The sequence below is a fragment of the Mustela erminea genome, chromosome 7, assembly GCF_009829155.1.
Source record: "Mustela erminea isolate mMusErm1 chromosome 7, mMusErm1.Pri, whole genome shotgun sequence".
Taxonomy (NCBI): domain Eukaryota; kingdom Metazoa; phylum Chordata; class Mammalia; order Carnivora; family Mustelidae; genus Mustela; species Mustela erminea.
The window spans coordinates 21610287-21623601 of NC_045620.1; the positions used below are offsets into that span (position 1 = coordinate 21610287).

At 39.6% G+C, this 13315-nt stretch overlaps 1 protein-coding gene across 2 annotated transcripts in view; it reads right to left on the minus strand.

Moving 5' to 3' along the window:
* The window catches only part of RPN2 (ribophorin II), a 56489-nt gene that overhangs the window by 21189 nt on the left and 21985 nt on the right, over positions 1–13315 (minus strand). For both annotated transcript variants that reach the window (XM_032350740.1, XM_032350739.1), the window contains exons 6-9: positions 12710–12844; positions 10530–10706; positions 8629–8747; positions 6797–6902 (exon numbers count right to left, since the gene is read on the minus strand). In XM_032350740.1, coding sequence (XP_032206631.1) covers positions 6797–6902; positions 8629–8747; positions 10530–10706; positions 12710–12844 — 537 coding nt within the window. The remainder of the gene's footprint in view (positions 1–6796; positions 6903–8628; positions 8748–10529; positions 10707–12709; positions 12845–13315) is intronic.

A 13315-nucleotide genomic window follows, 5' to 3' on the forward strand; every position in this document is an offset into this window, starting at 1 on the left:
TTTCTGCTGAGAGTAATAACCCCCCAGTTTAGCTCATTACTGTCAAAAATGATGGTGCATTAGGGGCAATTAATGTTAATGACAGCTTCGAAAACCCATGTTTCCCCTGACAGCAAGTCCAATGTCAATGAATGCTATTACAGGCCTTCCACACCAAACCACCGTTAATGTACTCTGACCAATGTCAAGCATCTCTCAGGAGAGTAAACAGGACCGGCTGACCTGCTCTGAGGCTCTAAGTGTGATTATTACTGAAATTACAAAGTAACACTGCAGATGTGACAGAGGTCAGAACACACACACACACACATAAAGCTATAACATAATGAAGAAAGAGAGATTTTGTAATGCTTACTTCATCACTGGGAAGGAAAGGGACAGCAATGGCCTCAGTTGGGGCTTATCGTTGCACGAATAATAGTTATTAGCCTTTTTGCTATTTTGCATTTAGATAATATTTCTAACAATCACAGAAACACCTGGACAAACAACAGATCTGAAGTTACAAAAAGGCAAGCTGTTACAGTAACCAAGACAGCACAGTATTGGTATAAGGATAAAAATACAGGTTAATGGACTACAACTGCAGGGTGCCTGGGTGGCTCAGTGGGTTAAGCCTCTGCCTTCAGCTCAGGTCATGATCTCAGGGTCCTGGGATCAAGTCCTGCATCGGGCTCTCTGCTCAGCAGAGGCCCTGCTTCCCCCATCTCTCTGCCTGCCTCTCTGTCTACTTGTGATCTCTCTGTCAAATAAATAAATAAAATCTTTAAAAAAATTTTTTAAAAATGGACTACAACTGCAAGCCTAGAAATTAACCCTTGCCTTTATGGTCAACTGATTTTTGATGCCAAGACAATTCAATAGGGAAAGAATGATCTTCAACAGAAGGTGATGGGATTTCCACATACATAAGAAAGAAGTTAGACCTCACCCTTACACCACATACAAAAAACTCAAAATCAATTAGGAACCTAATATGAGAGCTAAAGCTATAAGAGGAGTAAATCTTCATAACCTTGGATTAGGCATTGATTCCTTAGATGTGGCACTTAAATCAGAAGCAATGAAAGAGAAATAAAGAAACTGAACCTTGTCAAAATTAAAACAAATCATGTATCTGATAAGAGACCTGCATCCAGAATATATTACCTCAATAACATAAAAAGACAAACAACATAATACAAAGAGAAAATAAGAAGTATACAGATTGGAAAGGAAGAAATTAAAAAAAAATTTAATGGGCAAAGGATATACAAAGATATACAAATGACCAATAAGCATATGAAAAGATGTTCAGTATCATTAGCTATCAGGGAAATCCAAATCAAAATTTCAAATGAGAAACCACTTCCTACCCATGTATGATGGCCAGAATGAAAAGAAAACTAGTAAGTGTTGGTTAGGATGTAGAGAAACTGGAGCTCTTATATATTACTAGTAGAAATGTAAAATGGTGCAAGTTCTTTACAAAACAGTTTATCAGTTTCCTGAAAAGTTAAACACAGAGTTTATCATATAACCCACCATTCCACTGCTCCGCACACATCTCATAAAAACAAAAACAGAAGTCCTAATAAAAATGTGTACGTGAATGTTCACAGCAGCATTATGTATAATCGCCAAAAAAAATGGAAAAACTCCAAATGTCCATCAACTGATGAACTGATAAAATGCTATACCTACACACTAGACTATTACTTGGCCATAAAAGGAATAAAGTACTCATACAGGCTACAACATGAATTAACATGAAAAGTATCATGCTAATGAAAAAGGCCAGACACAAAATGCCACATATTATATGATACCATTTATATGAAATGTCCCAAATACGCAAATCATAGAGACAAAAAGTAGATTAGTAACTGTCAGTACTGGAAAGAGGCTATATTGTTATAGAATAAGGAATGTCTACTGCAGACATGGGATTGTTTTCTGGGTGATAAATGTGTTACGGAATTTGATAGTGGTGATGGTTGCAAAACTCTGCAAATTTTCTAAAAAACCCACTGGGGCCCCAGGTGGCTCAATTGGTTAAGTGGTCGACTCTTGGTTTTAGCTCGGGTCACGATCTCAGGGTGGTGGGTTTGAGACCCGTGTCAGGCTGGGCGTTTAGCACGGAGTCTCCTTGAGATTCTCTCTCCCATAACCTCTGCCCCTTAGCCTGTATCACATGCGTGCTCTCTCTCCCTCTCTCTAAAATAAACAAATAAATCTTTAAAGAAAATATATACTAAAAACACTGAATTATATATACTTTAATGGGTATATGAATTATATTTTCAATAAAGCTGTTATTTTAAAAAAAAAAAAAACCCAAGATATTTTATCTAGGATATAAAGCTCACCCTTCAAAGATGAATTACCATAGTTCTAATAGCCCAGGAATGTAGGTAAACGTCTTTATACCACTCCATCCTTTTCTTCTAAAATGGTCTGAGATGGAGACTAAACACTGAAAAAATAAGGTTTGGTCTCCACTCACAGGGCGTTCCCAGTCCAATGAAAAAGCAACACACATATAAGCAAGCAATGGTAATACAAATCAATAAGAACAGTTACTGACAGGATATAAAATACTATAGCAACAAAAGTAAACTTGAAGTATGTTGAAACCCTAAATATAAATAGGGGGAAAAAAACCTTAAAAACCATTAGAAGAAAATATTGGAGATTATCTTTATCGCCTTGGAGTAGCATAGGACTTTTTAAAAACACAAGACACACAACCTAGGCAAAACATTTTTAAATTAGGCTTCATTGAAAATAACTTTTGTGCATCAAAAGATGCCATAAACCAACACTGAGGGAAGATATCTGATGCTTTTAACTAAGAGTCAGTTTCCAGAACACCAATAGCCTCCAAAATTTAGTAACAAAAAGACTAGCAAACCCAAAGAAAAACAGACAAACGCAGACAACAGTTCACAGAAAAGGAAAAATAAAAGGCCAATAAACACAAGGAAAAAAATGTTCAAACTCATTAGTAACCAAGGAAAAACATTAAAACAAGACATCATTATGGAGTGCCCAGCTGGCTCAGTTGGTGAAACGTGGGATTCTTGATCTCAGGTCATGAGTTCAAGCCCTGCATTAGGGTCAGCCATTACTAAAAAATAAGACTTAAAAAGAAAAAATAGACACCACTTCATATCCATCAATTTATCAAAAATTCGTAATACCAAACAGTGGTAAGAATATGAAGAGAAGAGCAATATGGCAATACCTAATAAAGCTAGGGGCACCTGGGTAGCTCAGCCGTTAAGTGTCTGCCTTCTGCTCAGGTCATGATCACAAAGTCCTGAGATCAATCTCTGCTCCTCCCTCTCCAACTCCCCCTGCTTGTATGCCTCTCTCGCTCGCTCGCTCTGTATCAAATAAATAAATAAAATCTTTTTTTTTTTTTAAAGATTTTATTTATTTGACAGCCAGAAATCACAAGTAGGCAGAGAGGCAGGCAGAGAGAGAGGAGGAAGCAGGCTCCCTGCTGAGCAGAGAGCCCAATGCTGGGCTCAATCCCAGGACCCTGAGATCATGACCTGAGCAGAGGGCAGCGGCTTAACCCACTGAGCCACCCAGGCGCCCCAAATAAATAAAAATCTTAAAAAAAAAAAAAAGACTGTAAAGGTAGAAAGAAGAAAAGATTTCAGGAAAAAAAAAATTTTAGAAAGGAATGTCTGCCTTTTAATGTGTTTGGTTGCAAATAAGGACCCTTAATGAGGGAAGCTAAAATTAAAAGGATCTAGATTTTAAAGGTTTAAGGTGCACACTACAAGTTTTCACCCCAATTTTGTGTTAGTGGATGGACTAGGATCAGATGTCTCATGCCCAAAAAGGTCAGACATGAGGTAGAGAAAAGGCAGAGATGAGAGTTCCAGAAAAAATCTTCCTTTCCAACAAACTTTAAATGTAAGTGTTTAATCTACCTACTTTAAGTAATGCCCCACTTTTGAAAAGGTCAAACTTTTCAGCTACCTGGTCCTTTCAAGTGTCATTGGAGCCAACTTGAGGAGCTTTCTAAAGGGCAAATCTGGGATAATGTGAGCAACAAAATAAATGATGATAGTAAAGGATCATAACCTATAGAGTAAAATAAACTTCCATGAGCCCAAAATGTTATAAATAATTGAATAAATCAATAAATGAAGACAGGGTTGGGAGAGAGAGAGCTTTTCCTTACAGCGGAATTCTAATTAATAAATGCAGAAAGAATGAAAGAGAAAATCACCTTTTGGCAGTCAACCTATTAATAACAGTTGCAGGCAAGATCATCAGGATATTTGCAGACTCAATTACAAAGCAGAAACAGCAACTTTATAGAGAGAAACCTAGCAGGCACCACCTTAATCAAGTGATCAAGGTTAACATTTACACCAGCAATGAGACATATCAACATCATGTACTTCCTAGGAAGAGGCACTGAGAGGGACAAAGCATCACTTTTGGAGTTTTCTTGCAAAAAAACAGGTAGCCTAAGTTTAATTTTGAGGAAACTCAAAACCCAAAGTAAGGGACATTCTACAAGCTAAACAGAGAGTACTTCTAAAGTATCAAGGTCATAAAAGAAACTATATTATAACTTAGAGGTGGCGAAAGGGACATATGACCCTAAGTTGAATCCCAGATTAGAACAGGGACACTGGTAGGATAACTAGTGAAATTTGAATTAAAGTCTATAGATTAGTTAGTAGCATGAGTCATGTTAATTTCCTGGGTCTGATAATTATATAACAGTTATATAAGACATTAATATTTGGGTAAGCTGGGTAAAGGGCATTCTTGATACTACTTTACTTGGTTAAGTCCATTCCCACAAAACCACAGATAAATGAGGTATAGTTTTCCATCCTTAAAACCTAAAAACTCAGGTCGCCTCATGGCTCAGTTGGTTAAGCCTCTGCCTTCGGCTCAGGTCATGGTCTCCGGATCCTGGGACTGAGCCCCACGTCAGGCTCTCTGCTCAGTAGGAAGTCTGCTCCCTCTGTATGCTCACTCCTTCTTTCTTGCTCTCAAAAATAAATAAATGAAAAACCTTTTTAAAAAAAGTTTAAAAACATGTTTAAAAAAATAACGAAAAACTTCCTTACTTCACACAGAAATTCTTCATACCCCTTTTGCAACTTAAGACCAAAATTATTTCAAAATGAAAAAGTTTTATTAAAGAGAGAAAAACAAGGGGTGACTGGCTGACTCAGTTGCTGGAGCGTGTGACTTTGATTGTAGGGTCATGAGTTTGAGCCCCATGCTGGGCACAGGATTTACTTAAAAAAATAAAGACTAAAAGAAACTTTTAAAAAAGAAAAAAAAAGTGAGTGGTAAATGACACCTGAATAGTTAAGAAAAAAGAGTTCTCCCAAAGAGTGTGTATTTAACTATTCAGGAGAGGCACAGGACCACTCCAAGTTTCCTTCACCCAACAGAATGCACAAGAATTAAGTAGATACAGCAAAGACACAGCAAAAGCACTGAGAAAGTACAGCTGAAGGGAGTGATGCCCTCACAAAGGCCAGAGCTGGAGCTGCACACAGCCCTGCAACCTCCAGGCAGGCTGCCTATTCCCCAGAACTTGCTAACCAAACTCATACTGCACAGGGAACCCACCCAAGCACAGGCTGGATGACCTTGGACAAGTTACTCCACCCCTATGAGCCTCTTCTGTGCAGTGAAGATGGCTTCATCTGTGTCTTAGGGTTGTAGTAAGACAAAAATAATGTAAGCAAAAGCACACAGAACTAGGCTTCTCATGTCATAGGCCTTCAATAAAGGATTCACACTGATGGTTCTAATTAAGAATAAGAAATGGTTGGGGCGCCTGGGTGGCTCACTGGGTTAAGCCTCTGCCTTCGGCTCAGGTCATGGTTTCAGGGTCCCGGAATCGAGCCCCACATTGGGCTCTCTGCTCTGCAGGGAGCCTGCTTCCCCTCTCTCTCTGCCTGCCTCTCTGCCTACTTATGGTCTCTCTCTCTTTGTCAAATAAATAGAGGAAAAAAAAAAAAAAAGAAATTGTTAAATCATATCCCATAGTTTAAGAAAGTAGAAAAACATGTAATTCATCTTAAATAAAATTCTACGGAAAAGGTTAAAATGAAAGCCACAGTGCCTGAAGGGGTATACTCCAATTAGCTAGGAAAACCACTAATGTGAAATTCCTCACTCCCTAAGCATCTGACAAATGAGGCGTAGTTTGCCATCCTTAGAACCACTTTGGATCTTTGGATCTTCAACGCAACTAGCGTTAGCTAAATATGTGAAACACAATTCATTATGAAACTTACTGATTTTCGAGCAACCCTCTAGCGTCTCCTCCCTCCTCAGGAGCTTTGTACTATCACTTTGGTATCACTCAATAAACTTGTGCTGACCACCCAAAAAAAAAAAGAAAGAAAGAAACTCACTGATTTTCTTTTGTAGTCACCCAGAGAGCCTCATTACAGTATGTCCCTGGGTGCTTTTCATCACCTAATTAGCATCAGGCACTTTTCTAAATCTATCAAGACCTACCACACAAAACATCATAACAAGAATACTTATGTCTCAGTGAAATGATAGGTGATTTTTCTTTTTTCTACCTCCTAAATTTTATGTGAAATACTAAATCATACCAGAAAATGAATAATTTACAAATAAAACTCACTATGATCAAGTTCTTGGCGAAGCATAGTTTAAACTTACCCTTCTCTTAACATGTTCACATTAACTTGGCTGTAAAATGTAGTCAATATACCAGACGATTAATCCTGTGTGCCTACTTGGTCATTTCCTTGGATTTAATGGGGATGACAAGAAAAGCACTTACCTCGACACTATTTGCAATATAACGGTTGTCACCTTCAACTTTGACAGAGAAGTCATAATAACCACTGGAAAATTTGACATTCACGAAGTTTAGTTCAAAAACATCCCTGTTAAGAATGACAGCGGGGTTAGCAAGCACTCACATAGCAAAGTCATGAATGTAACAAATGGGCCGCGCGTGGCCCTCCTTGAGACAAGCCAGGGTTATGCCATGTCTTCTCCTTTAAACTTCCCACCCAGCTGGGCCACCTCCTGCTCAAACACAGATTATGGTGTGGGCAAAACTTCAGAGAGATCTAAAATGACCTCCTCCTTCTAGTCTCTGAAGTCTTCTTTCCTTTGTTTCCTCCTCTCCACTCCTAAAACCCCACCCCCTCGGGTAGGCTTCCACAATTAAATGCAAAACAGTCTACAGTATGATCCCTATTATGTTTAAAAAAGAGACAGCGAGAGAGTAGAAATGTTCAAAAAGGTTGGTGCAGAGCAGTATAATTGCAGGCAATTTTTTATATCACTTCTACTTTTCTGTGTTTTGTGAATTTCCTAAAAATGACATGTCTTACTTTTATGAAAATATCAATAACTTTTATTTTAAAGTGGGGGGAAAAGGTAGAGAATTAACTCCAACTACATAGCAAAATCCCAAATGTCTTTTACCATTCCACTCATCATTCCTAAAAATGATTTTGCTTTTTAATTTGACATATTTTCTGTTTATCCTTATCATTGTCTAAGAAATGAATATTCTTGGGGCACCTGGCTGGCTCAGTCAATAAAGCATGCAACAATTCTTTTTTTTTTTTTTTTTAAGCATGTGACTCTTGACCCTCTGGCTTTCAAGCCCCATATTGCACCTAAAGCTTATTTAAAATAAAAAATAAATAAAAGAAATGGATAGTCTCTCTAACACTCAGAGTTCCCAGTCTTAGCTTACCAACACTTAACAAGATCTCATATAAAAATTGATCCTTAATTCTTTTAAAATTTCCTTAACAATATGCAACCATTAAAAATAAGACTAAAGCGGCACCTTGGTGGCTCTGTCGGTTAAAGGTCTGCCTTTGACTCAGGTCAGGTCATGATCCTGGGATCCTGGGATCCCGGGATCAGGCCTTGTCATTGGGCTCCCTCTCTGTACTCACTGCCTGCGGCACATGCCCCTCCCCTGCCACGCACCCCCTCCTCCACCCTGTTCCCACCCATTCTGATCTCTCTCTCAAATAAATAAACAAAAAATATTTTTTAAAAAATAAGACTGAAGAAGATTTAATCCAATGGGGGAAATAATCATGAGACACTGTTATAGACAAAGCATAATCCTAATTCAATTAAAAATATATTTATTTGCATAGAAAAAGGGCTGACAAAAAAAAGACAAAATATGAACAGGAGTTATCTCTAGGTGGTAGAACTATTAGTGATTTATATTCTATTTTTGGCCTTTTCTGTATTTCTCCTACAATAAATATGTATTACTCATATATCAAGAAAAAATAGCATCAAATTTAAAACTTGCTACTTACATCACAATGACAAGACAGAGACAACTAGAAATAGATACAGAAGGAAACATCAAAACTAAAACAAAATTCTTTTAGCTTTGTTTTTTGTTGTTGTTGTTGTTTGTTTTTTAGTGATCTCTACACTCAATTTGCAGTTTAAACTCACAACCCTGAAATTAAGATTCCTATGCTCTAACAATTATGTGAGCCCGGTGCCCCTCTTCTAGCTTTAAAAAAATCCTTTTCTTAAATAACTATACATTAGGAAGTCAAATTTACCTAAGCAAAGTTTAGTCTATTGGTACCCTTCAAAAATAAGTTCAAGACTTACCCGACAGGGGTAAAAGATGTCTTCTGGAGGACAGTGGCTCTGGAAGCAACAGATTTAGCATGTTCTAGTTTAACAGTGGCCTGAGTCAGAGGCTGAGACAGAACATTGGTGACCTGCAACTAGAAATAAATTTTAAAATTATCTGTAGCAACAAAGGCCAAAGGAGTACAAAATTTTGTTTCTGGGGAGATTTATCCACAGGGAGCCAGCTCTGCAGGGGAAGAGAATCTTTATTTCAAGACATCTTCACTGACTCTGGTCTACGATCTATCAGAAATCAACACAAAATACAAGGAGATTGGTAATGGGACAGATTATAGAATGTTAGAGGTGGGGGGGATCTTAAAGATGATCTCATCCAACACTCACTCTTCAGATGGGGATGGGCACTTTACACACAACCTCCTTTATCAATCATCTGAGATAGACGACATAATCTCTACTTTACAGATAAAGAAACTGAGGCCACAAGGCCAGTTCAGTTGGTCTAGGACTCAAACCACAGCCCATCTAGCTAGAGAGCCAGTACTTCTACTTTGCTCTCCTAGCTGCCCCCTCCTGACTTACGGTGAACTATGTTAATCAGATGATTTCTCACCCCAGCCTTTGCTGAGGGGGTGTGAGCACAGGCAGGGGAGAGGCAATTTTGAAAGAGAAGGCACTTCCTCAGGAAAATATTTAAAGAGGCCACCAAAGAAGAACTGATGGAACTGTCCTGCATGGAACCCCAATGTCTACCATAAATAGAATGCTAAGTTCTTTTTTTTTTTTTTTTTTTTTAAAGATTTTATTTATTCATTTGTCAGAGAGAGAGCGAGTGAGAGCAAGCACAGGCAGACAGAGTGGAAGGCAGAGTCAGAGGGAGAAGCAGGCTCCCTGCAGAGCAAGGAGCCCGATGTGGGACTCGATCCCAGGACGCTGGGATCATGTCCTGAGCCGAAGGCAGCTGCTTAACCAACTGAGCCACCCAGGCGTCCCTAGAATGCTAAGTTCTTATGAAGATTTCCAAACATCAAAATATGCCTCATTTGAGATGAAAACTCCAAGCTTACTCAAGATCTGTGCATTTCCTCTGTTCAGAGAGTCACCATAAAAAAGCAGTCTCTGCTTCCTGCTGAGCAAGAAGGAGGGACATGCTATGAAGAGGCAGAAAGACAAACTGAAAACAGGAGGAAGAGACCTGGTGTTAACAACTGTAAGCACCAGAATTACAGGGGAATTTTGAAAAAGTAGTCTTTAAATAATGTATTTAGAAATGTATTATTTAAATAATGTATTATCTAAATAATGTATTTAGAAATAATGTATTTAGAAAGTTCTGGTACTGGAAAATGCCTTTTAGAAGTAAGACTCTTCTATACATTTAGAGTTACGACCCCAGAAATACAATTTTCTTGCATTTAATTTCTCAAAAGACTGGCGATAAAAAAATCTTCCAGGGGATGGGGCGCCTGGGTGGCTCAGTGGGTTAAGCCGCTGCCTTCGGCTCAGGTCATGATCTCAGGGTCCTGGGATCGAGTCCCGCATCGGGCTCTCTGCTCGGCAGGGAGCCTGCTTCCTTCCCTTCCTCTCTCTCTGCCTGCCTTTCTGCCTACTCTGCCTACTTGTGATCTCTCGCTGTCAAATAAATAAATAAAATCTTTAAAAAAAAAAAAAAATCTTCCAGGGGGGGAAAAAAAACCTTTTCTGGATTTTTTTGAAGAGTTCTGTGTCTATTTCATCCACGGGTCATATCCCCAATTCTAGGCTAAGGGAAATGAGCCTTGCTCTACTTTTAATGGGTATGTCCTTGGTTGGGGCGAGAAGGTGGTTACAATTAGATCTCCACCAGTCCTTAGATTTCTGAGAGCCTTCCACTGGAAAAAGGTCAGGGCCACACAGCTTGGACACAGAAGTCATACCCGAAGGATAGCCTGCTCGTAAGTGTCGGAAGGAGAGCCCTCGGGCACAACTACAACTGGCACGTGATAGCGGTTCTGAGAGAGCGCAGAGGCAGCAGAGGCCACGCTGAATGCTTCTGAGAGTGACTCAAAGTTCTTCTTGCTGAAGATGGCATTCATGAGTTGGATGACCTGATCCTGAAAGAAAAGGGGAAATGCAACTTGAGATCGTCCTCTGGCAGGAAGGTGGTCATCCTGACCAAAACCCTGAAAAGATTGATATTATCGATGTTTTCCAAATGAGGAAAATGAGGTTAAAAAGTTAAGTAACTCCTACAAGTTATAACAGGAAAAGAAAAAACAAAAAAAAAAAACCAAGACCAACATTCACATGTAAGTCTGTCTCCTCCCAGAAGAAAATATATTCTTCCCTAATTCCTTTCACCCTCCCACCTAACCTAACTTCCTTCCCGACTCCCCTCTGAGCAGTACACTGGAGTTAAGTTTGAATTCACAAGACCAAACCTTATAGCCAAAATGTACATTAGAAAGAAACTAAAATAACTTTCCATTAAGAACTAATGGGCTGTTTAGAGAAGAAAACTAAAAGCAGTTTTTTTAAAAAGTGGAAGCTAAAAGGCATTATTAAAATTCTGGAGGTTGTTTGCTTAAGAGGAAACATTTTCCACTTCAATCAGTTTTGTTTTTTAAAACCTCCAATCTAACAAAAGAGCTCCCTTGTTCCCGACAGTGTTATTCACAGTCGACATGAAATAATTTTCTTTAATTGTACCAATTACATTTTTCCATCACTAGGCTGTTGACATGTTAAAATGGGTGACTATTCACCAGAATGGTTATGTCAAAAGCAGTGACAGCAAAATTATTCCATCCAAATACCTGGTTAGCAGAAGCTTGGGAATAAAGCAAGAAAAAGTTTAAGTTGTGTATGTAGAATATCACCAACTCATCTACCATGTTGTGTATAAGAGAGTTGCTACATGATTTGTACCCTAAGGCCCACATTCCTGTACTCTACCCATCACAGAAAATAAGAGAGTATTGCATCTCCAGATCTTCTATACTCAGGATGAACCAAAGACAACAGAAGAATGCTAATACATGAATAAATTATTAGGTCACATCCTCCAGAGAAAATAGAAAATCAATTCAAATTACCCAAGACAGATCATTAATTACTATTTACTTGAAGAAACTCAGCACAAAACTCAAAATGCATGAAAGAAATCAAAGTTCTAACTTGGAACCCAAATCTCTCCTCCTAAAATTAAAACAGCAGCAGCTTGTCTTTTAAATCCTTTAGCTCGAGGGTTGGTGGCCTTCTCACAAACAAGGGGTACAAAGAGGGTCCGGCTCAAAAAGACTTCCCACACACATTCCAACCAAAGGTTCTTTCAGGTTAATGAGCTCCTCTTGGGGAGGGGGGACCCACAAAGAAAAGAAAAAAAGAATTAAGTCTTGTAGATGTCTGGTAGACACACATGCCTCTCAGATAACTATATCAATCAGCAAAGATTAATTAAGATTTAGCCATTGCCAGAGATGAGGTGGAAGGGAGAACAGGGCACTTCTCAAGGAGGAGGGTTTGCCTGGGCCACCGACGTGGAAATCACTCAAGAAACAAGCAGTAAGGAGTACCAGAAGATAGAGAGGTGAAACTAGTGTAATCATGTGGCCTTCTTGTCACCACCTCATGACATACCCTCCCCAATTTAAAGCCAATGTAACAAGGCTGGAGATCTACCACCCATCATGTGGGAAAGAGAGAGCCCGCAGCATGGGGAGACCTGGTTTAGGGGCATCGCTACTACCTATTATCTGTGTGTCCCCACATGTGTCACGCTGCCATTCTACAGAGGGACCAAGTCTGACTGAGCATATTACTCAGATTTCCTATGGCGATCAAATGAGCCACACATAAAAATGCTTTATAAACTATAAAGTGTTATAAGACAAAAACAATAAAATAAGTTAAGTGTGACACCATTTACATGTCTATTCCACAGATAACCAGCTTCTTGAGGATAGGCATTACATCTGTTTCTCATTTTCAATGCCTAACCCAAGACACCATGTGACTACACACCAAGCGCAACTCAACATCCCCTCTGAAAAAAACTGTTCTTAGCAGATGAAGTCAACAACCCCTTTGGGTTTCATGCCCGAGAATGGTCAGGTACCTCCTTAATGGATGGCTCCGTGCCCACGTGGTCCATGAGCTTGTAGGTGGCAGCCACAAATAAGGCTGTGGTTTCCAGTCCTTCTTCAAACTGGAGATACACACCTCCCAGTTCATCAAGGCGAGCAACAAGATCCTGTCACAACAAAATGGAAGCAGGCTGGAAGTCAAGTGATCACCGAAGGAGATATGCAAACCACAGTCACCCCGTGCAGGCAGTTTTGAGAAATTTCACTCTAAATCTCTAAATCTGGAGAAACACATTAAATCTGGAGTACTCTGTCAAACAAGATGCTGAGGCAGAGAATAAAGTGTACTCCACAGGCACCTGGAGAGACAGTGTCCTCCGCAGCCCTGGGAGCGCCCCCTTCCCTGACCCCTGGTACTCAAGCCCAAGCCCCTGAGTCAGGGCACTGAGGACCCCAGGCTGCAGGGTTCCCAAGAAGCATCAGGACACAGGTGGATTCCACAGCCATCTGTCTGGATACAATCTACATAGCAGAGTACTGCTCTTTCTCATTCAGTGCTCTAAAGGATGGACAGAGACATGCTCCTCTCCTGGGCAACAAGATAAGGCAGCAAACATGCCTGTGGGGCTCCCAGTGAG